General features: G+C 47.8%; 1 protein-coding gene across 1 annotated transcript in view; it reads left to right on the forward strand.

Moving 5' to 3' along the window:
- Syk (spleen associated tyrosine kinase) overlaps positions 1 to 26764 on the forward strand; it is a 70252-nt gene that overhangs the window by 33368 nt on the left and 10120 nt on the right. The window contains exons 4-10 of the mRNA XM_032884891.1: positions 8822 to 8960; positions 10530 to 10611; positions 11093 to 11124; positions 12585 to 12653; positions 18336 to 18423; positions 19586 to 19763; positions 26517 to 26726. Of these exons, the coding sequence (XP_032740782.1) occupies positions 8822 to 8960; positions 10530 to 10611; positions 11093 to 11124; positions 12585 to 12653; positions 18336 to 18423; positions 19586 to 19763; positions 26517 to 26726 (798 nt within the window). The remainder of the gene's footprint in view (positions 1 to 8821; positions 8961 to 10529; positions 10612 to 11092; positions 11125 to 12584; positions 12654 to 18335; positions 18424 to 19585; positions 19764 to 26516; positions 26727 to 26764) is intronic.

Consider the following 26764-nt stretch of genomic DNA (forward strand, 5'->3'; position numbering starts at 1 on the left):
TGTGTGGGCTTCACCTGGTCAGCTCAGTAACGCGAAGGCTTGCCTCTTGGATTCCTGACCTAAGCATCTGCACTGGGTCAGTGTAAGCCTAAATTCAGAAGGTTCTGGAGCATTTGGGCAGAGTAGCTGTGCAGGGTCTGTGGTCCAGGAAAAGACTGAGAGCTGTTCTTGTATGGGTAGGCTGTCCCGTCCCATCTAAAGATGCACTGGCCAAGGGAGTGCTGTAGAAATGCTGGCATTTCTCACCCACTGTCCCTACACAGAGGCCCTCTGGGAACCACCACCCCATTGCTTCCAGCGAAACTTTCTCAGATTCAGTGGCGTAGCCTCGTGGTCAGGCGCATTGATCAGTACCAGGTTGTCTTGTATAGGCGTTCTCTCTGCATGTGCATCTAGCTAAAGAATTCCCTCTTGCTTCTGATATTAAAAAAAAAAATACATAAGGTGCTGAAAAGATGCCTCCATGGCTAAGAGCACTGGCTGTTTTCCCGAAAGACCTGAGTTCAATTCTCTACACCCACATGGTGGCTCGCAACGGTCTGTAGCTTCAGTCCCAGGAGATCTAGTGCCCTCCTCTGGACTCTGCACGACCCAGACAAGCATATGGTACACAGACATATGTGCAGGCAAAACACGCATAGGCGTAAAAATAATAGTAAAATAAAAATTATTTTTAGATGATTTTAATCATTTCTTTTTGGGAAAACATTTTATTTGGTTCTTTGTGAATTTTAAATCACGCACCCCAGTCTCACTCATCTCCCCCTCCCCTTGCAAATTCCTTGCCCATCAGAGAGAAAAAAAATCTCGTGGGAGCTGTAGTGTGTCACAGTGTGTCCCACAGCCTACCCTTTTGTCCATACTTCTGTGCTTGCAAACGTTCGTTGCAATGACTTGTTGATCTGGTACAAGGCCTCTGGCTTCTGCTCCTCTCTCCATACTGGAACCTCACTGGGATTCCTCTCAGATCTCCTGTGTCATGGAGCTTCTGTAGCTTTCGATCTATTGGACCAGCCCGGAAGTTCATAGGTGGGGTAGATGTCGGGGCAGGCCATTCAAAGCCCCGAAACTGGGCAGATAGCATGTGTGTGGCTGAGCTGTGGGCATGATACAGGATGCACAGGTCGCTCTGGGTACCAGCCTTCATGACACGCACGATAAGACAGACCCGTGTCCTCTCTGCTCCTCCACCCCATCGGGAGGTACCCAGCAAGGTCTCTGTGTCGTTTCTGTACACACCCCTTGCTGTATGTGAGCTCGTGCAGGGGACATACTTCATCTCCCCGACCCTGTCTTTTCTCAGTGCTCCACCGCAAGGAGGAGAAAGCCTAGGCAGCCCCATAGGAGCTCTTGGTAGAAACAGACGACTGCAGCTCCATTTCATTCGGATCTGTTTAGGGCCCAGCGTGGCAAGTCCTCCATTGTGGGACAGTGCGGGCTCTTGAATCCCTAGTTAGTAGTGACGCCCTGTTGCCTTCTCTCTGAGTGTGAGCATGGTAGGATCTGGGAGCCTTTCCCACTTCTCTTTCCTTCCTTGTTTTCTGTTAGTTTCCCACCCTGATCTGTCAGCTGCCTGTGGAAGAATCACTGGGAATGCCGAAACAATGGGAGAAGGCCACCATAGCTCCCTCCACACTAAGGAAGAGCACAGCCAACTAGCCCTCACACGGGTTCCTCCCAGCCACCTGCCCCAGGGGCCGAGTCCAGCCTAGTCCTCACCTCCTAGGCAGGGAATGCCGCTGTGGCAGGCGAGACTCATTACTTCATCCTGCAACCCCCAGTTCCCCTTCACATCGAGGAATTCAAGAGGGAATAAAGCCTCAGGCCTTCAGCCAGAGCCCGCGGGAGCTGCTGACAGAACTGCACAAAGTATAGGAGTCCCCAGGGCAGCTGTGGAGGCAGCAGCTACCGTTGCATTCCCAAGAGCTATAAATTTCATCTTTGTGGAGTCATCAAGCCAGGAAGTCACTAAACTGCTGTTTGAGCCGCAGTTCCTATTTTTTGACTTGTGACATACATTGTGCAAAAAAAAAAAGCAGCACGGAAGCAGTTAGTTTGTTCTTTCAACAAGAGAGCCGTGTGTCTGATGGGCTAAGCATCAGGCAGCATGGGGGGGGGGGGCTGGGTGGGGTTCTGTGACCATGCGTGCACACGGGCCTTTCTCCCACATCATGCTTTCTATGTCAAGGGACATGTCAATCATTCAGGTCATGCTACAGAGCCTGTGACATGAAAACCTGCCACTCCCTGCCACGGTGTGTCATAAAATATGCGTCTATGTATATACATATTCATGTGCGTGTATGCACATCTATCCGTGTTAGGGAGAGGGTCAGAAGTCAACACTCGGTGTCTCTCTCTAACCTTCCACCCATCCGGGGTACCTTGGGAGCAGGAACTAGGCTTTCGTCTTCAACAGCTGTGGCCTTAGCTTGTGTAGCCTCTCAGTGGGAAGAACTCTCGGAGGACGTCCAAGGGGCTCTAGGAGAGAAAGAGGAGGTTAGCTGAGGAGGGGCATGTCCTAGCAGGAGTACCTGTGAGAGCCCTAGTGACCTTGTATTGTCAGAATGTGTTGCATGTGGCCAGCCATGGAAGGGGGTTCCTCCCATGCTGTGGCAACTGGGTTAAAGTCCTTGTTTCACTTAGTAATGGCTCAAGAGAAGGAGTAATGGTGACCAAGAGAAGCTGTGCTTAATGTGGTACTTAGTTCAGGGCCCTCTAGTTTCAGGCATCTGCTGGGAGTCGTGGTGAGTGGCCCTGTAGATCAATGTCTTCTATCCTGTTTCACCCTGGGTCCTTGTGGAGATGAGCTGGGAACTGTGGTAGACCTGTGCTCTCTACATCCATGGATCTTTCCAGTCAACTCTGAAGGGTGCCCACTTTTCCCTTGTCCTTCAGAGGAAACGTGTCGGGCTCCTTACTGTATCCTCTGCAGCCTGCTTCGTGTCCGCTGCCTCTCCTCCAGTGTCACGTGGGTCTGTCGCCGTGTTCCTTCTCCTACGAACTTCTGTCTGATCTCTGTCTAATCTGTTCTTTTACTCATAGATTTTTTTTAAAAAATAGTTACATTTTTTTAATGTCTAGAAATTAAGTTTGGAGTAGGGTTTGTTTATTTTTCAAAACTGTTTCTCGACATTTTTAGGAGCATCTCATTGGTTGGTTGGCGATGCCTGTTTTATTTCTTTAAACGGTATGTGCATAGTTAGTTTGTATCCATTTCTTATGGTTTTAATACGGAGCGTATTCAGGTATATGGTTCCCCCGTTTTCCTCCTTGTCTCTCTTACCTGTTGCCTCTTTTTCATAACCCATGCTTGCTTACATCTGGGGTGATCTTTTTGAGCTCATGTTTGGTGGATGCTCCTCTGTGGGGAGGCGGAATGTCCTGTGTTGGGAACGCTTTCCTTCAGGATTCAAGTGGCGGCTGCTGGCCTGAAAGCCGACTCCTGCACAGTATAGCGCTGGTGTTTGTCCTCAGACCTGTAGGTTGATGTTTCTATGCAGGTGAGGGCTGGCACCAGTTAGGTCAAGGCCATGATTGGACAGTGGGGGGGAAAGGCAGGGAAAAAGCTTTTGTAAGGTGGGAGAGAAGGGGAAGGAAGGAGAATCAAGATGGAGATGGAGAAGGATGACCTAAGTCCAGGTGGTCTTGAATAGCCAAGGTAGCTGGGATGGATTTCTGTAGGCAAATTTATCTCATCTAGATGGGTGGTTTTTAATCCTTATCATTAGGTTTTAAGTTTATTGTGTGGATGTATCATGGATTGAGAATTCAACATATAAACCTGATTTTTGGGTTACAGTTTGTTGAGTCTTGATTTTAACGGGTTGTTGGGAGTTTAAACCATAACCACAAGGGGGTGGCTGTTAGGAATGTAAACAGAGCGGTGGCAGAGAATTACAGAGAGGGTAGCCGCTGCTGGGATCAGGGGGTGGATGCTGGGAATGCGAACAAAGTCTACAGTAAGAGAGTTGCAAGGTAGGCGGCCTCTGTATGAAACTGGCGTGGCAGCAACCTGCATGGGTCAGAGAGCACCTTGGAGGCAGCATGGAGTCACTGAGACAAATGGCCAGTTGGAGCCAGAATTAGCAAGAGCGACAACCAGGGTATAGGAGGGAACCGGTCGTGCCCTTTTATTATGTTTACCGTAACACAACCCTACTAATGTTGGTTTGCGCACGCGTGTGTGCATATGTGAGTGAGTGTGTGTGTGTGTGTGTGTGTGTGTACATGCAAATGCATGCAGGTGCATATGAGAGTGCGTGCACACAGAAGGCAGAGCTCAACCTTATACATCACGTCTCAAGAGCCAACCACATGGCTGCTTGTCACAGGGTCTCTCTCTAGGGCTCATCAATTAGACTAGGTTTCCTGGCTAGTGAGTCCCAGGGATCTGAGTCTCTCCGTCTCCCCAGTGCTGGAATTTAAAGGATACACCCCCACTTCCGGCTCCTCATGCTCACTCAGCAAGCATTCTACTGACTGGACGATCTCCCCAGGCCCCAAGCCCATGCTGTTGCTTTCATTTGCCCCACAAGTTTGCTTCCTCACGTTTCAGCTCAGGTCGTGATCCATACACACTTTTCAAAATTATATCGTGGGCATCAAAGAAATCCTTCTCTTTGTTTGTTAAGGAATGGAGTGGTGGCTGTCGTGAGCCTCCAGGGCCATAGTGAAAGCTGAGTTCAGTCAGTGGGTCTTCGGTTTTGCCACCAGGGCCATCAAAAAAAAAAAAAAAAAAAAAAAAAAAAAAAAAAAAAAGCATTGTAGCCTGAAGGAAAAGTTCAAAGACAGCTGTGGTCTGATGTCTGTGTCAGTTGACTGATGCTTCTCAGAGGCCCTGGGAAGAGAAGCCACAAAAAGGAACTCCACCTTCAGGTACTGGAGCAGAGAGACAGAAAGAAAGCAGTGTGGGACTGGGTGTATGCCTACACAGCGAATGTGTGTGCAGACTGGTGTCAGCCTCAGGAAGTAGTCCTCGGGAGTTGTCCACTGAATTGTTGAGCAGGGTCTTTCACTCAGACCTGGGGCTTGTTGATGATGCTAGGACAACTACCTGCAGGACCCAGAGATCCACCTGCCTCTGCCTCCCCAGCACGGAGACTGCAAGCACAGATCGTGACACTTGGCTGCATGTGTTTGCTGTTTGCTTGTTTGCTTGCTTGGTTTAGTAGAGATTCTAAAGGTTGAACTCAGTTCATCCCGGTCGCAAGGCAAGCACCTGGCCTATGGCACCACCTCCACAGAGCAAGGAGAGACATTTGGGGACAATGTTTTAAAAGATGCATGGGTGGAGAACACGAGTTTGGCATGCCTCAGATCTGCCTTGCTTTAGGGACTGATTTTGCTTTCAGGGTCTGTGCAGTGGACACCCAGTGTGCCTTGCTACTTCAAGGTGCTGAAGGACATAGTGTTTCTGTATCGGATGCCACCTCCTACTCCAGGATCCCTATCTCCCTCTTTTCCTTAGCTGGAAAAGCTATTGTGCATTCTTAGCTCTGAGTGATGATCTTTTTTCCCACCTAGTAATTCACCTCTCTCCTCTCCTCTCTTTCACTCCCCTCCTCCACCCCTCCCATCCCCCCTTCTCCTGCCCATTCAAACATTTTTCCTCCCCTTGCAACTCTGACCCCAACACAGATGCCTCTGGACAATAGCAACAGAGACTGAATGGTCCTCAGGCTGGGGTGAGCCTGCCGCTCTGCTCTCCCACATCCCTAGAGTCTTAGACACCGCAGCCTTCAGTGTCTCATTGTCTCCCAGGCCCTCCACTCATTGCCTGGTCACACCACCATCCACACTCAAGAGTAGAGAAGGCAGTCAAGCCCTTCCAGCAAAAATCACACCCTCCTCTCTCTCACATCTGTGAGAGGCAGTACAAGGTCTGTCTGCTGAGCCATGAACCAGCCCCTGGGTGAGCCATGACAGGGAAGGACAAGGACTTTAGTAAGGCCAGTTGGCACAACATCCGGCATAATCCTCAGGGCAGCGCCCTAAGACGAGCACCTCAAAAGAGCAAACTGCAGATCCATTCATTCACTTAACTTAGTTCAAGGAAAACATTTGGAAAGAGTCAGATGTTGAGCCAGGGAGACAGCAAAGTCAGTGAGGTGATTTTCTTGCAAGCTTGGGGATCTGAGTTCAGTCCCCAGAACCCATAAGCACACTTGTTATCCTAGTACTGAGGAAGAGACAGGAGACTCTCAGGAGTGTGGTGACCCGGTTCAGTCAGAGAGTCTATCTCAAAAAGGCAGACAGAGAGTAATAAAGGAAGACCCCAGTGCCGACCTCTGACTTCATCATGCACACCCTTGCACATACCTGCATAAGCGTGCAACACATACATATGCATACACACACACACACACACACACACACACACACACACACAGAGTTAAACATTAGTCATAGGATTAGGATCCTATGAACAGTCTAAGGCCAATAAAACCCAGCAAAATCAGAAAGATTAACCTTGGGACTCTCTCCACAGTCTTGGCCATGGAGTGTGTGTGTCATGATGTAACACCCATGACACCTGGCAAGGCCTTTAGAAATGGCAGACAGCCAAGATGGGAAGTCAGGGAGTAGCTCCCTAACTGTTTCTCTTGCTTCTGAGTTAAAAATAACCCTGGTCAGATCTGTCTGCAGCCTGCAGATAACTTCGAATTTCTGGACTGTTGGTGCAGATAGCCCTTCTGGTCTCTGCCATTTGTAGGTGCTGAGCCTTTGGGTTTCCCATCCCAGCAACCAAGGACACAGCTCAGGCTATGGATCCAGGCTGGAACCACAGCTGTTGGCTACCTGTTGCCTGATGGGAGCTTGGCTTCCAATACAGAGAGTCGCTTACCCATGGTCCCCTGGGGGAGCCTCCAAGAAGTGGGAGTTTTAACAGAAAAACTGTGTCCAGAAACCAGAGGACATCTCTGTGTTCTCCTCTTGTCTTTCATGCTCTTTCACTGTGAGATACTAAATTCAGCAGAGTTAGACGTGTACAGTTTAAAGAATAAACATCAAGCAAAGGCCACCTAAGAGGGAAAAAATACAACCCAAATTGTAGAAGCCCCTCCCCCCAAGTCCCCAACCCATCCCCCCAGGAGGATGCTCTCCTAGTCCTGTCTTCATAAAGTATTTACATTTTGTGTCTCTTCTCTTTTCTTTTCTTCTCTTCTCTTCTCTTTTCTTTTCTTTTCAGTTTTACCAGCAAGATGCACATCTCTAAGTACAATCTTTTGCTGTGGTCCTCCTGGGACTTTGTGTGCGTGAGCAGCCACAAGGAAGGGGAAACAGTTTCATTTTTGAAATGGGTAGTTGTTCTTACAATTGTATTTATGGCATTAAGTATATTTACATCTTGAATTACCAGTTCAAGGTGGAGGGTATGAAGGCCAAAGGCATTTAAAAGATGACTAATTTGGCTGAGTATGAGATGCAGACTTTGGAGGTTCAAAGGGCTCCTCGGTGAACAGCCTAAGAAGAAGGGCATGGACTCTCTGTTGGCGGACATTTGCGGGCTGCTCTATTGGGTTCTTGTTTCTTTCTACCACCCTCACAACCCCCCAGATAGGAGAGAAAGAAGGCCAGAGGAGGAAGGGATCATAGCTCTCTTTAGATTTCTTCCTGCTGATTAAGAGTGTCCGGTTCCTTGGGGCAAGTCCAACCTCTGTTGTCAGGACATCTGCAACCAGCAGCCCAGCAAACCAGCGACCCAACAATAGCAAATGCAGCAGCAGGAACCAGCAGCTGCCGCCACAGGCCCACTCGGGGCTCTAGAATTTATACCCTCTCAAGAGTCCCAAGAATTCCAGACATAAACTGTCTGCAGCTGGCAAAAAACCGCGCCCCTTCTACAGCATGAGACAATCATAGCAGCCCCATATCCTACACCTGGGATTAAAACAAAAATGTAGCTACCTAACATAACTTTTTTTTTTTTTTTTGTTTTTTTTAAAGAATCAGGATTCTCACTACGAGAATAGGGCTTAGTTTGCCAAGCGCCTGTTTCTAACGCCTGAAAATGAACTGGTTGACCCCGTGTCGTGAGTAGTGTGAGGAGACCGTCCCAGGTGTCTCTCCAAAGTGAGAGAACTGTGTATGTTCCCAACAGCAACACAGGAGGGTGTTACTTTGTGTCAGCAACACTTGGGATTTGTCATTGTCTAGATGTCTGCCGGGTCCCCAGTTGTGGCAATCCACAGTGAGTAGAGTCACTCGGCATGGGGGCCTGGAGTCCTACGTGTAGCTCCTGATGCCAGTGAAACAGTGCCTGGGCCTCGGGCTGTCTCTGTTGGCTCATGCCACGTGGCTACCATTCCCGCCTCAGGCAGGGGATGCCACCTGCTAATATCAAACAGTGTTTTAAACCTGGCCCTGGCACTGAAGGGAGAATAAGAAAGGGAAGAAGACCATGGGAGCAGAAGCATTAATAATCTTCCATGTGCGCTCCAGAAAATTCTGTTTAAAAGCTCACTAGGTTCCTCATCTGCCCTACGCCTGAGTCTAGGGCTTTCATGGATACCCCAAAGCCTGTGCCTGTTGCCCTGAGCTAAACACAACCCAAGCTCTTTCACTGTCGCCAATGGTCTGTGACCCCACTAGATCTTCGCCATGGTCCATCGCCAACCCTTGCATTTCCTTTTCGCTGGATCACCAGCGCTGGTACTGAGCCTTCCTGTGATCTCAAGGTCTGGGTGCTGCCTGCCCACCACCTGGGCAGCACCTGGTGAGCACCTGCTGCCCTCTAGGGCTACCAGCTGTGGTGGAGGTACTGCTTCCTAGGTCAAAAGGTCACAGTGGGCGTAATGTGGTGTGCTCTCTCTTCCAGGATCAGGGCCAGAGACAACAATGGCTCCTTTGCACTGTGCCTGCTGCACGAAGGGAAGGTATTACACTATCGCATCGACAGGGACAAGACCGGGAAGCTTTCCATCCCAGAGGGGAAGAAGTTTGACACCCTCTGGCAGGTATGTCTCTGTCCCTCTGTCTCTCTCTGGGTCCTCTCTCTTTCTCTGGTCTCTCTCTCTCTCTCTCTCTCTCTCTCTCTCTCTCTCTCTCTCTCTGTCTCTGTCTCTCTCTGTCCTCTCTCTCTCCCTTTCCCTCTCTCCCTCTCTCTCTCCCCCGTGGAGGGCGCAAGACAGTCCCACTGGGCTGCTAGTTTCAAAACTCTGTCCCATACCCCTCCATCGGTTTCTGGAACACTTGTTTGAGACATGTTCACACTGACCATCATCAAGTCACATGAAGCCACAGAGGTTTCTGTTGTCTGGTTAGAGCCAGTAAGTTCCTGGTGCCTCAAGATAATGTCTCTTAGGGCAGCGCTAAGAGTTTAACAGAAGGCTCTGCCATCAGGAATCAGGGTAATGTGAACGTGTGCATGGGTGCATGCGAGTGCGCGTACACACACACACACACACACACACACACACACACACACACACACTGTAAATGACCAAAAAAAGAACCTAGGGGCTGTGACCCAGCTGGGCCTGGAGCTCTGAAATACCAGAGTAGACACAGAATTTCAGGTGACATCATGGTGGAAAACCAATACGGGACTCACCCTATAGCCAAGCTCCCTCATAGCCAAGCCACCGTCACTGCAGAAATTTAAAACAGCTTAAAAAGCAAGTCTACTCTTCCTGGGCTCCCGACAACTGCCTGTCCAAGGAACACTGCATTCATTCTCAACCTAGCTGTCAGTCAACCTAGCTGTCAGTCAACCTAGCTGTCAGTAAACCTAGCTGTCAGTAAACCTAGCTGTCAGTCAACTAGCTGTCAGTAAACCTAAGTCAACTAGCTGTCAGTAAACCTAGCTGTCAGTAAACCTAGAGGCAACTCAGGCACCCCAACATTATTCACCCAGCTCCCCACACTTGCTACCTGGCACAGTTCAGTTCTTTAATTTGGCATCACAGCCATATTAACTGTGGAGGCAGAAGGATCAAAAGTAGGAAATTCAAGGCGAGCCTGGGATATATAGAAAAATCCTATCTCAGCAAATGAACAAAAACTTAAGTCCATAAAGGACTAGGTGATGGAGATGGCATGGAGACCCCAAGCCCCTAATGTGTCATTATCTGGCTGTGTGATGGTTAGTTTTAATTGTTAATTGGACACCATCTAAATCACCTGAGAAGAGAGTCTCAATGAAGGATTGTATAGATTAGAGAGTGAGCATATCCATGGGGATTGTTTTGATTACATTAATTGATGTGGGAAGGTCACTGGTGGGCAGCACCATCCCCTAGGCTTGAGTTCTGGTCTGTATAAGAGCAGAGAGTATTTGCTAAAGCAGTAAGCATGCATGCATTCGTTCATTCTCCACTCTTGATATGGATGTGACCAGAGGCTTCAAGGCTAAAAAGTTCATTGACTCTACCCAAGGACCTCTCCTGCCCATCCCCCAGTACCCTGTGGAGGAGACTACCTGGCTTTTAGATGGTTTTAAAACATGTGGGGGCTTTATCCTCTTTCTCTCTCCCCCTCTGCATCTGCCCCTCTCTTAACCATTTTCTTCCTGGCTTCTCTTCCAGCTAGTGGAACATTACTCTTACAAGCCAGATGGGCTATTAAGAGTCCTCACGGTACCATGTCAAAAGATTGGCGTGCAGATGGGTGAGTGACTGGCACAGAAGAGGCTCTGGTTTGGGGGAGGCGCTCACTGTCAACCTGGTGTCAGATTTGTCTATTCCAAACTCTCACATGGCGAGGCTTTGATTTTACAAAAATTGATGTCACTCTGATTCTTGGGATCATTGGCTGAAAGATAACCCATCACTCTAATAACAACAACAACAACAGCAACAACAACAAACTCCTGGTAGATTTTAATTGCATGTGTTGTCAGCATGGTGGCACATGTGTTCAATCCCAGCATTACGAAGGCAGGGTAGGGAATCTGTTCAAGGCCACCGTCATACCCTGTCTCTAAGAGAAAAGCTTACTTAATCGAATGTGTGAAGAATCCAGTACAAGAGAAAAGTACAGAGGCAGGAGGTTTAGTCTCCCCAGTGTGCTCCAGTCATACTGATTGACCTGAGAAGTAGGCAGTGTGTACACGCACAGCAGTAACTGAACTGGCGTATTCTTCTTACAGGCCACCCAGGAAGTTCAAATGCCCATCCTGTGGTAAGTATTATCATAGGTGTCTCTGCTGGGGAGGCAGCTGTGTCTGGACACATGGGAAGGTCAGGTTTTTAGTCAGCACAGGACATGTACTCTGAGCACATCCCTGGAGACCTGGGAATCTAGTGAGTCTAGGAAACCATCAGCCTGTGACCACTGCTAAGCTAGACGTGTTTCCATGGTTTCTTGGGATGAATAAGTTTTCTCTTCATTCTTTAAAAGTATACAGAGTAAGACAGAACCCCACTAGGAGATCAGAAAAGCCACCGATCACGTGTAGAAAAGGGGAATAGATCGTCCAGTGTTAAGCCTTGTGGTGCTGTCTGTGTGAACTTGTATGTTCTATCCAGGCCTGCTAACATGCATGTCAGTAGAACACAGTATCTCCTTGAGGTTGGCTACCCAACTCCTTTGGCCAAACCAATTGATACCTTATTACTAGGGTCTTGACCTAAATTGATTTGACTAATGATTAGGGGAGGGAAGGAGGAAGGGAGCACTTGGTACAATTTCAAGAGAAAGATCCAGAGAAGGAAAGAGTCTTGGCCAGAATGGACATCCCACTCCATGTTACTAGATAAGAACGTAGCCCAGATGTCCCTGTGTTGGGTAAGCCCTTTCATGGCAAAGAGAGAAGAACCTCAAGTCCCTTCTCCATCCAGGATGTCGGAGCTGGCACTTAGGTTATGACTTTAGAAGAGTTGCTCCTCTCATATCTTAGGGACTTTGGCATGCACATCCAGCCCATTGCCACCACCAGGGAATAATTCCTGACTTCTCTCCTGCTAGCTGCTAAAAAAACAAAATCTACCAAAGGCCAGACTCACGTTCTGTCTCCAATGGGGGCTGTTGGCCACTTGCTACCAAAACTGTTCATTCCGGGGCTAGCGGTTCTTAGCAAATGAGAGGTCTTGAATTGGCTAACACACTAGAGAGTCCTCTGAAACACAGTGCCCCCCCACCCCCCCATCCCCATGCAGCAGATCTCACCTGGTGTTTATCATTCTGTGCTCTTGAGACAGATCTGTGGCCAACTTGTGGCCTGAGGGCTACATATGTCCCAGGATTCTGTAGATGACAATATCATGTTGCAGCCAGCGTCACCAAACAGTGACAGTGCTCAGCAGTCCAGTGACTTGAGTCTCTTGTGAACCCAGAGACACAGGATTTCCACAGAAAACATGGCTGCTTCATGTCTCAGCTTCGGTTTTTGTAGCCTTCCGTGGAAAATATTTATCGAATATTCTAGACCTCTCTGCCAGAATGATAAACTCCTCTGGAAGCAACTCAAATGATCCGGACTTGCATGCAGGAAATCTCCCTGGGGCAGGTGAAGGGGAGCAGGCGGTGCATTTGCAGAATCAAGGCCGGGTAGCAGGTCACGACGAAGACTGTCTTGCATGGGTTTTTTTTTCTGAAACTAAATTGCTCTCTCTGTTCCTCTCTGCTGTTGCGGTTTCTAGACTTGGTCACCGGGTGGAATAATCTCAAGAATCAAATCCTACTCCTTCCCAAAGCCTGGCCACAAAAAGGTGCTAAAGCGTCCCCTGCTTGCTGTCCCTGACTAAGTGGTAGGATAGACCCTCCTGCAGTGCTTGGCTGGCTACATTGTACCCAATGCAGCTCTGCCTCCACGCCTCCCACCTGCCCAGTTTTGACCACACCCACTGAGCCTCGCTGCCCCAGCACGGCGCATGCCTGCTCCGCTTGTGGCTTCTCCATCGCTGCCCCTGCCCAGCCTGCCCACGTTGTCCTGCTCTCTACCAACACGTACCTCAGTCACCTCAGTGAGCACAGACCTGCTGGCCCTCACTTCAGTCTTTGCACAGAGGCACGTGCTGCAGCATTAGGGTTTCTGCTGCATAAAGTCCTTCACAGTGGAGGAAACCGAGGTCTCAGGAGTTGCCCTCTGATCCCCGTGTGTGTGCCTTGACTCTGGCACAGATTTCTTTTTTCCCCCAGGGTTTAGGAATCAAACTCAAGTGCTTTACCACTCAGCTGTGTGCCGGCCTCTGGTTCTTGTTTGTTTTTATTTTTGGTTGGTAAGACAGGAATTTACTCTGTAGCCAAGGCTGCTTTGAGCCTACTTCCACCTCCCAAGTTCCAATTACAAGACATCCTATCCTGACCTGTGTATTGTCTTGTTTACAGTGAATTACATATACAAGCGTGCACACACACACACACACACACACGCCCCTGTATGTGTACATGTATGTATATGTATAGATATATGTGTATATATATACGAACACATATATATTGTGTATTATATACATATATGTGTATATAATATGTATAGGTTGCTCTTTGATATATTTTTTATCTTCTTTAGGTAAAGACTAACTTTATTAACAATTGTTTCAACTTTATATTAATGTTTTCCCAAGCATGTGGGCATATGATTAAGCCAGTGCACACAGAGTTGGATATTAAGGTATTTATTAGAAACAAAAGCATAAATGCCTGTGAATTTTACTCAGTAATTATTCCCACTCACTACAGGGTCCTAACCCTGTTGGCCAGAGCACAGAAGAGAGAGGAACACGATGCTTGAAGGAGGCCATATTGTGTGTGCTCTGGGTAGTCAGTGATGGGGAATGCTGGAGAATGTTCTGCAGCTGCCTGAGCCCTGCTCAGAGCCTGACACACTCTCCTTGCTGAGGGCCCCGTGTGGCTGGGGTAGTTCATGTCCAGCAAGCCCAGTGGGAGCCAGGCAGCACGGTGCCTCACAGGCTAAGGTACTTACCCATGATTGGTGAAGGGAGCTTCTCAGAGGTGTCCACTCAGGCCAGCGGCCACAGCACCGGGGTTTGCAGTTTACGCTCACAGACTCCATAGTCCTGAATGTGACACCACACCTAACAGTCCTCACAGAACACTGGGGGCACAGCGAGCCTTGTGTCTTCCCCTCCTCAACTGACTTGTCACAAGCTTCCGACAACACTGTCATTCCACTTCTCCTAGCCCAAGGCCTGTTGCTAACTCACAGCCCCCGGCTCTCCACAGTCACTTTCACCCCGGCATCTCACATTTATCTCTTGGGTTCACCAGAGACGTATCAACCAGAGATGGTGAATGTCCTGAGCACACATAAACATGCATGACACACTCATATATACACATGTACACGGAAGTGTCTGTGCCCGTGTGCACATAGTTGTATATGATATTTGAACTGCATATACACCGAATATGCATTGTATATGCACACATACATCCGCATGATATATTTGTGTGTACATGTATTGCTGCTTACACATGGCAAATGTATCACCTGCACATAAGTGAGCACACATTCTTGCACACACGTGTGTGCACACACACAGATGCACACATACACACACACACACACACACCGTGAGCACTTAGAACAGCCAACCCCAACAAAACCCAGTCAACAAGTACTTGAATTAACTCTAGCCTTTAGAGAGCTAATGAAAAGTGTGCTTTGATTTTAAGATTATCAATTCGAAATTTTCATTAGAAAAAAAAAAGTGAAACCAGGTCAAGGATTTAGCTCAGACACAGAGTATTTTTCTAACAACCACAAGGCCCTGGATTTTGGTCCCTAGCACCAGGAGGAGAAAGATAGAAAGTCAAGAACATTTTTTGTGAACTAATGTATTTCTTTTTATTTTATGTGCATTGGTGTTTTGCCTGCCTGTGTGCCAGTGTGAGGGCATCAGGTCTTGGAGTTGTAGAGAGCTGCAAGCTGCCATGTGGGTGCTGGGAATTGAACCCAGGTCACCTGGAAGAGCAGTCAGTGCTCTTGACTGCCCAGCCATCTCTCCAGCCCCCACCGAGTACATTCTTAGTAGATTGCTATTCATATGTGCGTGCGCAGGTCTGTGCCAGTGTGTTGCGTGTGGGCAGATACGTATCTCAGAGGCCAAGGAAGAGCATGGGATTTTCTGGAGCCAGAATTGCACCTGGCCGCGAGCAGCCCCGTCGTGGGTGCTGAGAACCGAACTTGGCTTCTCTGTAAGCAGCAAAGTGAGTGCGTGACCTTAACCACTAAGCTTTCTCTCCGGCCTCAAGGCAGGTGAACTTTAACTTTAGAAAATAGTAATGTGCTTCGTGTCCTTAGAATGTCATTACACTTAGGTAAGGCCTAAGAGTACTGGCGGCCGCCATTTAAAATCCCTGCCGCTGTGAATCCTAGCATCTCCACCGTGTTGGCTGCCTATGTCTATAACCATGGCTGTGTAGACTGAAGGAGGCTTCCCTGCTACACACGCCCTCCCTAAGACCATTAAATGGAAAAAACACAGCCCTGGGATTTCTTGGTAAAGCCTGATTTCATGTTTTATTCAATGTAAACTTTGACGGCTGGGATTTTGGGAAAGTGTAATCAGAAGGGGCCAGGCCTTAGATCTTTGCTGTGAGATAAAAAAACTAATTATATCGCGCGCGCGCGCACACACACACGCACACGCACACACGCACAAGCATGTCTAATTAATCCCCACTTTTAGTGCATTGGGACAGAGTAGTTGGAACTTGAAAATGATCTACCCAAGGTTGGGTACCTGGCGCCATCTAGAGGCGACTAGGAGTTATGCATAGGTAGAAAGGTAAGGGCGATACTGTCAGCTCTTTCTCAGTGAGAAAAGACAATGCCAGGGAAGGGGCAGACCACCAAGTACAAAGTGGAGAGATTGATCACACATGCTAGCACTGTCTACCAGCAATGCTTCTCACTATGGGTCACATTTCCCTCCGTTTTAACCTGACCCCTTGCCTTCGTGCCCGTCCCTTAAACAGACCCCTGGTTCGTCTTTCAACTGAGGCTTTGCTTCCAGAGCTTTTAATGGTGACAGTGGCCCACCCCACCTTGCAGGAGGCAAGAGGTGGCGGGTCCTAGAACTGAGGCATCCAGATGAGAAAGGTTATGTATCTCTTGGATCTCAGGGGCTCTGTCTGGGTCTCGAATGCTCGATCTCATAGGCTGCTTTCAGATGGGCAGCATGGAAGTGAAGCCCCAAGCCACATCCACTTAAAGAAGAATCCTGGTTTACAAAGGAGATGCCCAATCTTTTTTTTAAAAAACTGATTTCCTAAGACCCTCAACTCTGCTTTAGAAATATTCCAGGAGATTTCTGTTAGGAAATTGTGAGTGTTGGTTTATTGTAACAAGCCTTTTAGAGTCCCCTTGCTCTGGAGAACATTCCAGAGAGCCCTCATGAAGCCCCCAATTGGGGCACTGAGTGGCAGAAGGCAGGAGCTCTTATATTTACAGGAAGGGCTATGCCTGTCCTCCTTATCCTGGGGTATCCTTTAACTCCATGATGGGTCAGAGATAGCCTTGGGAATCTCAGAACTTTCTTGTGTACAGAGAAAAATCAAAAGACTTAACCTGGTAGTCGCTGTAACCTGAAAAGACATTTTTTAAAGACAGCAGCTGGAGTTTGTTTACAGAGCGAGCAAAGCAGGATGGTATGTATGGTAGGAATTATCAAGTATAAACTAGGAGAGTTCTTCTCAGGCAGGGCATCCAAGCAACACCCAGCACAACGGAAGTCATGTGTAAATGTCTAAGAGGGTCACGAGAGATTACCTGTACTTAGTCCCCTTCCTGGGTGCAAAGACAAAAGAGAGAATTCATTTTAAACCATGTAAGTTTACATTTCACATCTCCGTCTTCCGAAAGGTTGCTTTCAAATCAGTCTGTTCAACCATCCACCCATCTAGCCGCCCACTCATCCATCTGTCCATCTACCAACTCATTGATTCAACCATCCATCTATTTATCTATCTATCCATTCAGCCATCCATATATCTGTCCACCCACATATCCGTCCACATGCATACATACATCTGTGGATCTGTCTGTACATACACACACCCATTCACCCACCTAAGCGTCCATCCTCCTTCCTTTCACGTGCTTGTGTTGTATGTTTCTCTTTAGCATCCATTACCAGCACGGTACAGCTACTGAGCTTTGACTTAATGCCTAAGTCCGCATAACCCCTGCTCTATTGCCATGGTTAGTTCTGTCACACGGTCCTGCGGGAGTGTTGAGAGAGATCATGAGAATATGGATCCTGTGACATCTGAGAACGGATGTCCTTTGGCTTCACTGAAAGAGGCCTTTTCCACAGGTGTTGCCAGCCTCTAATTCATGGTAAACACCATGAGGCTAGCAAGTCGTAACGACAGAGTGAGACCCCGCTGTTAAGCGTCGATGGGTGGGATTGTCTCGTCAGTGAGGTGGGTAGAACTTGGATGTGTGCTTCAAGGCAGCGGCTGTGCGATGTTAGCTGGATGTCTCTGTTTTTTTACCCTTCCCCTCAAATCTGGCGTTACCTCATTTCTTCATGGCAACATGTGGGTGCTGATAAGGTAAGACCATAATGGGAGGAGAGGCCAGTCAGAGCTAGACAGTGGACGGCTGTTTGCCCGTGAGACAGGTTTGACCACCACCACTTTGCTTTAATTTGTAACAATGGGTCAGAAAAAGAGAGGAAAAAAATATATTTCAAATAGAAAATCCTTAGGACTATAAGGAGATTGGCCCCTTCTGCCTACTTCATGAAACAAATCGATGTTGATCGACTGAGTGAGACTTCTGCATGTCGGGGTCCACTGTGCCTTAGTGACCAGCCACAGGAATAAAACGGAAGAGTTCTCTTCCTTCAGGAAGGCAGAGAGAATGTCACTTTGACAGAGCATGTGCCTGCTGCCATAATCATGGTCCTTATCACGGTAATGGTCACAGTGCATGGGGTGGGAGTGGGGTAGGGTGCAGCTTTCCTCTTTGGGACTTGATAGTTGGCCTGGGCTACTCTGTGGTAGCAACGCCTTGCATCTAAATCCATATGGAAGGCAAAACAGGTGGACACGGTTTGACTTTACTCCTTAAATAACTTCCACATGACATTAGATGAAAGCAGAAATGAACCCACGGGGAGCGGGCGTGGGAGGTCCTGCCGTCTTCTGGGAGCTGCGAAGGGCACAAAACTGGAGGGAAATTCTCCTGGGATGGATAGAACAGATGCTCTCCCTCCCTCTCTGAGGCCACCTCAGAGGTGGGAGTTGTAAGCCAGGAGCTCGTCTAGCCTTCTCACGTCCAAACAGTTGCCTGAAGAATGAGACGAACCTTTCTGACCTCTTCCTAATCCTCTGTCTCCCCGGGCATAAGTTACCTGTGCGTTTGAAAACGGTGGCACCGGGGCAGAAAATAACATCTTACCATCTGTGTGCTTCAGCCTCCCCCACCCCAAGGGAGCCGTCCGGAGAGCACCGTGTCCTTCAATCCCTATGAGCCAACGGGAGGGGCCTGGGGCCCAGACAGAGGTGAGAGATGCACATTTCCTTGATAAACATTTGAGCAGGGTGGGCAGCCGCTTGCTAGTGCGTGGAGTCAGGGCTCAAATTCCTGGCGCTATTCCAGATTTGCCTTCCAGCGATGGCCCACAGTAAACAGCGGTGATGTCCAGCCACAGGCAGAGGACATCACTTATCCATAAAGCCAGCAGGTCTGTCTAGTGGAAATGGTCTTTTATAATGAAAACAAGCGGTCAAGCAAGCAGACAAAGACTCCCAACAAGTTGTTGGCATTGGCAGCACCATGCCATGGGTCTGTCACATTCTGTGGACCCCGGTTGCCTTTCTTGGGCGAACATGTTGCCAAACGATGACAGTAGCATCTGGATGGTTTGGACAGTAGCATCTGGGTGGTTTGGACAGTAGGTCAACTCACAGGTTCTTCTAGATTTGTTCAGGGAGCTGTGATGACTGGGAGGCCACAGGGAACACAGTGTAGGAGGACACAGGCGACTCGTCCCCAGACATGGGTCTTCTGGGTGCCTCTCTTGGGTTCATGAGTATCCGCGTGTTGTTTTATAATTGGCGAACTTTGGTTTTGTTTATTGCCATCGATGGCTTCCAATCAAAGGCTTAAAGCCACAAGAGTCAGCTACCTCTCGTTTGATTCATACCTTGTGGCTAAGGGTGTGACTCGAGTAGAGCATTCGTCTAGGATGCACAGAGCCCTGGGTTTCATCCTCAGCTCTGCATAAGCCGGGCATGGTGTTCCACGCACCGTCAGCATCATTGCTGGCCACATGTTGCGTTCATGGCTCACGTGAGCCTCAGAGCGGTGGAACCCCATCCTCGGCAGCTCGGAGATTAAGCACGTTGGCTTTTCAAAGCCTTGGGAAGCACACGCATCGTTTCTCTTGAGCTCTGTTGGTTCAGTTATGAAAAGCCAACAAGAAGCATCTTGTCACTGGTGCCACCTCTCGATAGGAGACTGTCCCACCTGGCTTAAAGCCTCAGGGAGGTTTTATCCACCATTACTACTGGTGTAGAAGGTCCGTCTCCTCTCTTCCCTTGCTTCGCTTCTCGGCTGCACCCAACTGTCCCGTAAGACCAAAGGAGTGAAGGGCTGGGTGGCAAGGGGTACAATTTCCCAGGAGTCCAGACTGGAGTCATCTGTCCCCTGACTACATTGCAGGCCTTCAGAGAGAAGCCCTGCCCATGGACACCGAGGTGTATGAGAGTCCTTACGCTGACCCTGAAGAGATCCGGCCCAAAGAGGTCTACCTGGACAGGAAACTGCTGACCCTGGAGGACAATGAACTGGGCTCTGGCAACTTCGGGACTGTGAAAAAGGGATACTACCAAATGAAAAAGTAAGCACCATTGCTTCACTTACGCCGCTGCCATCCACGCCGCAGTGCATTCTGGGAAACTTTTCGGGACGCACCTAGAATGTTCATTTAATCCCAGACATTGATGTTCAAGTACATGGCTGAGGACTTTTACACTTATTCATTTCTGATACAATAATTCTTCATTTATTTTCTGTTGCGTGCACGCGCGCGCACACACACACACACACACACACACGTGTTGCAGCTCTCATGGGATCAGAGGACCCCTCAGTTGGTTCTCTCCTCACACAGGTTCAGGGGATTAAACTCAGGTCATCGAGTTTAGCAGCAAGTCCTTTTAACAACTGAGGCATCTTACAGCCATCGTTTCTGACTCATTTATAGTAAAAGCATCTTTTGAGTATGCTGACTGGGGTGAGAGTAAGAACATGTTTGTTTTAGCATGTAGTATAGCTACCTAGGAATAGGTAAATTCATTAGAAAATAAAAACCTACTATACCTCCAGAGCACAACTATCTGTGACTCACCTTGGGGTAGGCATTTATTAGATCTTTAGATGTGTGTGAAATCTTTGTGTCTGGTTCCTCACTTTCTGTGCATACACATAGAGGTCATGATGCTTAGCTTGAATCACAGCCGGGGTTAATGGGACACATTGCTCTTCCAGAGGATGGGAATTCAGTTTCCAGCCCTCATATTAGATGCCTCACAGCTGCCTGGAACTCCAGCTCCGAGAGTTTTGCTGCCCTCTTCTGGATTCTGAGTGTACCTGCACTCAACAGGCACATACACACATACAGACACACACTTGGATACATCATTAAATATAAATCTTTTGAAAAATCTAAATATTGCTTCTTAGGCATTTGGACATAACCTTTCACGATCTGCCTTAGTTTATTGTGTTTTAATTTCTTGATTAATTAATATGAATTAATACGGTCCATTAACATGAATGTATATACAATTTCAACTGCAGAATTTAGGGAGTTGAGAACTGGGTCCTACCAAGCCCGTTGTGAGACGAAACAATGTCTTTTTCTACCATTGAGTCTTTCCATTTGTAAACTCAGCCCATTCCCTCCTGGACCTCATTCTTCACTGCCTTCCAGATTTCTCTCTGCAGACTTGTTTAGCTTCCTGTGTCAGGCCTCAGTCAACTTCCCTTGCATGCATTCTCAGGTATTTTGTATGGAAATACTAAGTGCTTTTGATACTCTGAGTAGTTTGAAGGCATCACGTAATGTTTTCCGTTTTTTGATCTTATATATGAGCTAAAACTGACTTTACACAGAGATATGACAGCCAGCAACACTGGTGAGTTCATTTGTGACCTCTGGCAGTTTACCTAGTTATTCTTTAATACAGAAATGCATCACTTATGAATGCCAGATCTGTGATGTGTGTGTGTGTGTGTGTGAGTATGCATACATGTATGTGTTTGTTGGTATGAGTGTATATGTTTATATGTGTTCACAAGTATGTGTGGGTTGTGAATATGCATTTGTGCAGATACAAATGCACTTAGAAATGAAAAATATCCAGAACCCATCCACTCTGCTTTTTGAAGCAGGGTCTCTCACTGGAATCTGGAGCTTACCAATGAGGCTATGGAAACCGGTCAGAGAACCACAGAAATCACCTGTCTCTGCCTCCCCAGTGCTGTGATTATAATTGTGTACCACAAACATCTTTTTATGTGTTGGAGTCTTGGCGATTGAACCCTGTTGTGGTAAATATTTTAAAAATACCTGAACTTTTTAAGCCACGCTAGTGCTGGCACCCATAGGGCCATGTGGTACTGTGGTATACTTTTATCTCAGCCGCTTCACAATGCCCCCAGGTACTCTCTGACCCAGGCAGTCCCTGAGCCCTTCCAGCTTGGCACTTTGCCACACTGGTCCCTAGAGTAGTCCCAGCACCTGTGGGGCCATATGGAACTAACCATAATTTATCTCTAGTTAGTATCTCTCCCAGCATGTCTCGACTAACTGCGAACTCCTGTTCCAGCTACCCGGTAAAATCAGGGCTCTAGAAGTCCAGCATGGGCTGGCCTGTCATAGCTCCATGCCACGGACTCTACTCACACTCCCAACAAACTAGTGAAATCGGAACTCAATAAACTGTAATTTATCAATCAGATTTATATGTTAAATTATCAATCTAATACATCCATACAGTAAACTCATAATCAATTGATAAGGATATAAAACACCCACCTAGATAAGATAAACTGATCTATAGAAATCCATCCCTTAAGAAATATTCATTACAACCTGTATCTTTGTAGAGATGCACAGCGAGGATCGTTTACGTCTGCCTCCCTGTTGTCTCCCAGCTCCTTTCTGCCTCCCTGTCCTTCTAAAACTTTGTTCCTGCCTCCCTTCCTTCTTGTCCAATGACAGACCTTATTTTAATCTGCCTTCACCTGCATAACAACATCAACCCACAGAGCCCCACCCACTCCTCATGATTTCACAGCAAGCCCTGTGCACACTGAGCTGCCTCCCCAGCCCAGTAGTGATACTTTTTAGAGAAAACCATGTCCAATCCTTGTCCTTTGAGTATCTGTCCTCACCTTAGTGCATTCTCTAGGAATTGTAGAGGGGCGTTTTATAACTGACAGGAGCCTTGCGCCTGGTTACAGACAGAGCGATCCCAGCATTTCCTAGGGTATGGTTTATATCTGACACGACGGCTGCTGTCTGACAGACAGAAGACATGGTGCTTTGTTCTGGTATTTCTGTGAGTACTGTAGTCATGCATCTGTGCTGAATTTTGTTGGAAGCTCTCCCCCCTCCACTGAGCTCATTCTCTGCTGCTGCTGCTGCTGCTGCTGCTGCTTCTTCTTCTTCTTCTTCTTCTTCTTCTTCTTCTTCTTCTTCTTCTTCTTCTTCTTCTTCTTCTTCTTCTTCTTTTCTTCTTCTTCCTCCCCCTCCCCCCCCCCCTTTCCTCCCCCTCCCCCCCCCCCCTCCCCTCCTCCTCCTCCTCCTTTACTGTGGTTCTGTGATGAGTTACACCCATCAAGTTTCAGATCTTAAACCTGCCCCTCGATCTTGGGGTAAACTCCCCTAGCTTTTTGTCCATTGCACCTCTTTTCGCAAACAACCAGATAGAACCCATGAGTGCTTCTCCTGGAATTCTCATATCTGTGCTCACGAAGTGTCTTAGTTGCTGTTCTACTGCTGGGAAGAGACACCATGACCATGTATAAAAGGAAACACTTAATTGGGGGCTTGTTTAGTTTCAGAGGGTGACTCCATGAACATGGTGGCAGCGGGAAGGCGTGGCCCTGGAGCAGTAGTAGCTAAGCTTATACCTTATTCACAGGTTGGAGGCAGAGAGCCAGAAACATCAATGCCCAGCCCAGTTACAGGCCTCTGCCAACAAGGCCACGCCCACTACATCAAGGCCACACCTCCTACTCATTCTCAAAATTCTACCAACCTGGGACCAAGCCTTCAAGTGTATGAGCCCACAGCGGCTTTTCTCATTCAAACCGCCAGGTCAAGTTAGCAGTCAATTGCTTTCTTACAATTCTCATAACGGAGCCTTACTCTCTTATCTGTAAAAGAGCCCTGTTGCCGTTAAAAAAAAAGGCAGAGCAACCGGTTCCCTTGAATACCTGGGCCGACCTTCTCTCGCAAGTTCCAGCTCTGGCGGGCCATAGGAACTAGCACCAATTTATCTCCGGGGCTCCACACAGGCCCCCCATAGCCGCACCTTGCCACACTGCGTTGCTCTCACGCACAGTTCCCTTGGCGGGTTGTTGCCATGGCAAGCATACACATCCTAATTCTGTGGTGGGCTTGGTGCGGTCCCTCCACCACCACACCGCCCATTCCCTTGAACTCATTTAAGTCGCTACATGAAAGAACACACCACGCAATAACCTCTGATCCAGTTGATAAGATATAATTTGCCCATCCAGACAGCACAAAATCCTGTACACACCCATCCCTTAAAAATATTCGTAATAACCTGTGGCTATGCGCAGAGAAGAATCTTAACATCTGCCGCCATGTTCTCCCCGCTCCTCTCCTGCTTCTCCCTCTCCTCCTAAAACCTCTGTTCCCGCCCCCTTTCCTTCTCGTCCAATCACAGGCCTTGTTTTATCTTGTCTGTCTTCACCTGCATCATGACATCAACCTACAGAGCCCAATGCTCGGAAGACCAGGAGTTTCATAGTCCCTCTCTGGGCTATCTAAACAAACGTTCAGAAACCAGAACAATGGTAGCCTCTTAGAAATAGTGGGGCATCCTCTTTCTCTTCTGCTTTTCTAGAAGACGTGGTATTTTCTTTTTTAAATGTCTAGAGGAATCCAGAGACCTTTTTTAACTTCTTAATTTAGATCCCTGCCTCACACCACATATGCAATGATAGACCTAACTGTGGAAGCTAAAGTAGGTGGCTAGAGATGACAGAATGGAGCCTCTCATCTTCCCGGGAGGACCCAGAGAGGCTCCTGGGGGATTGAAAACATCTAAATCCTCCTGTCAGACCACAGGCTGCATTCTAGAGCAGCACACTAGCTGTGTGTACTTTCCTGGGTGCCTGCCCCACTTATTCTGTTATTTGACCTAGTGTATTTGGTGTGTGTGTGTGTGTGTGTGTGTGTGTGTGTGTGTGTGTGTGTGTACATGCATGTGGTCTGGGAATCAAACTCCAGTCTTCAAGCTTGGCAGGGAGCATCTTTACCCACTGAGCCCCTCATGGCCTCCTCCCTGATTAGTTCTGTTTTTATTCTCCAGTCTGAAGGCTCAACAAAAGAAACAACTTCTTATGCTTGTGGAAATTTCATCACAGGTAGATTTTTCAAAGCATACATAGTTAACGTCTGTTCTTTCACGTAAGCCACGCTTTTGTGAGAATACTTTCAAGAGTTCAGCATGATCTGTGTGATGTTTTTGTGAGAGAAGGAAAAAAAAAACCTATATTTTCGAAACACGTTGAGGCTTGCTTAAAAGTAACAAAGCCCAGTGGGGGAGAAGTGTTTCCTTCCCTTTAATTCTGAGCTTGAATGGTGTGTGCGCTTCTGTGCGCTTCGAACTGGGCATGTTGGGTACACATCCGTGATACCCAGTGCCCCAGAGGTAGAGACAGGAGGATCAGTAGTCTAAGGTCATCTCCTACTATACAGAGAGTTTAAAGCCACAGTGGATTACATGAGACCCTGTTTCAAAAGTTTAAAAAAAAAAAAAAAGTAAAACAATGTATCTTTTAAAAATTCTGGGCCTGGAAGCTCATTTTCAATATCATAAAGAAACTTTGTATTCTTTTATGCATATAGACATAACCCCACCCCACCCCCACTGTTAAATCACATGACCCTGCAGCAAGCTGTATGTGTGTCACAACTGGGGAACTTTATTGAAGCTGTTTCTAATATTTCACAATTCAGGGACTTTCCTCAGCTCGGACCCTTCTCCATGCTGACCACTACACCTGCTTACAGGGAGTGGGGCATAGTTCCTCTGTCTCTAAAAGAACAGCTGTCGAGAGAGTCTCTGGTGTCCTGTGTGGAACTATCACCTGTCAATAAAAAGCCGATGCCCATTGGCTGAGGCGGGAAATAGGAGGTGGGAGTTCCCATAGGGAAGGAGGAACTCCTGGATGGAGGCACAGGAAGAGATCCACTCCAAACTCTGAGGAAGACAGTAGGAAACTGAGGAAAGGTAGCTAGCCTTGTGACAGACTTAGAGTAGGTTAAACGGAATAGCTGAGTTATGTGCTAGCTGGGAACAAACCCAAGCTTATGGCCGAGGCATTTATTCATAAATAATAAATCTCAGCCCCCAGTTACAAATAGTAGATTGGGAGCCTCGCTATGGTAGAAGCTTTTTCTGGGAGACAGGAACAAATATATACTCCTCCACACAGAGCACCAACCGCAAACCAGAGAACCATCCCCGAAGTCCAATCTGGGGAACCAGTGACTGGGCTCACCCGTGAGCACCACCATGCCCAGTTTGAAGCACACATATTGTGAAAGCTCAGAGTTAAAGGGAAGGAAACACTCCTCTCTCACTGGGCTTTGTTACTTTTAAGCAAGCCTCAACGTGTTTCAAAAATAACCAATCTTTTTCATTTTTCTCACAAAAATATCATGCGGATCATGCTGAATTCTTGAAAGTATTCTAACAAACTGTGCATTACATGAAAGAACAAACATTAGCTAGGTGTGATTTGAAATTTTACACCTGTGATAACATGTTCACAAGAATGAGAAAAAGGGTACTAGCCATTTATTTCAATGTGTGTCCGTGTGTCCATGTCCATGTGTCTGTGTCCGTGTGTGTGTGTGTGTGTGTGTGTGTGTGTGTTCACGCACATGTGTGCAGGTGCTCCTGCCACGGCACATGTATATAGGTCAAAGGACAACCTTGGATGTCACCTCTTACCTTTTACCTTGTTTCCAACTGTTTCTAGGGGTTCACAAATATCCAGACTCTCCCTTCTCTGCCTCTCATCTTTCCCTAGAAGTGCTAGGATTACAGACATATGCTACTGTATCCAACTTCCTGTGGGTTCTGGGGATCCGAACTCTGGTCCTCACTCTTGCATGCAAGCACTTTATACACTAGGCTATCTCCCCAGCCTATGACCGTTCCCCCACCACCACCCTCCAAATGGTTTTTAAAGATTCTCATTGGGCAGCGAGTAAGTCAGCAGCATTCCCCTCCGCCCACCCCCGCTCCACAATGGCCTCAGAGAAGAGAACCTCTAGGCAGTTTAGAAAGTTTCTCACAAGTTACAATCTGTGTTCCAGAGTTGTAAAAACAGTGGCGGTGAAAATCCTGAAGAATGAGGCCAACGACCCGGCTCTGAAGGACGAGCTGCTGGCGGAGGCGAACGTCATGCAGCAGCTGGACAACCCCTACATTGTGCGCATGATCGGAATCTGCGAGGCGGAGTCCTGGATGCTGGTGATGGAGATGGCGGAGCTGGGGCCCCTCAACAAGTACCTGCAGCAGAACAGGTACCCTGGAGCACTGGAGCTGTGCGCAGCGCTTCCCC

This window comes from Rattus rattus, chromosome 14 (genome assembly GCF_011064425.1).
Source record: "Rattus rattus isolate New Zealand chromosome 14, Rrattus_CSIRO_v1, whole genome shotgun sequence".
Lineage (NCBI taxonomy): Eukaryota > Metazoa > Chordata > Mammalia > Rodentia > Muridae > Rattus > Rattus rattus.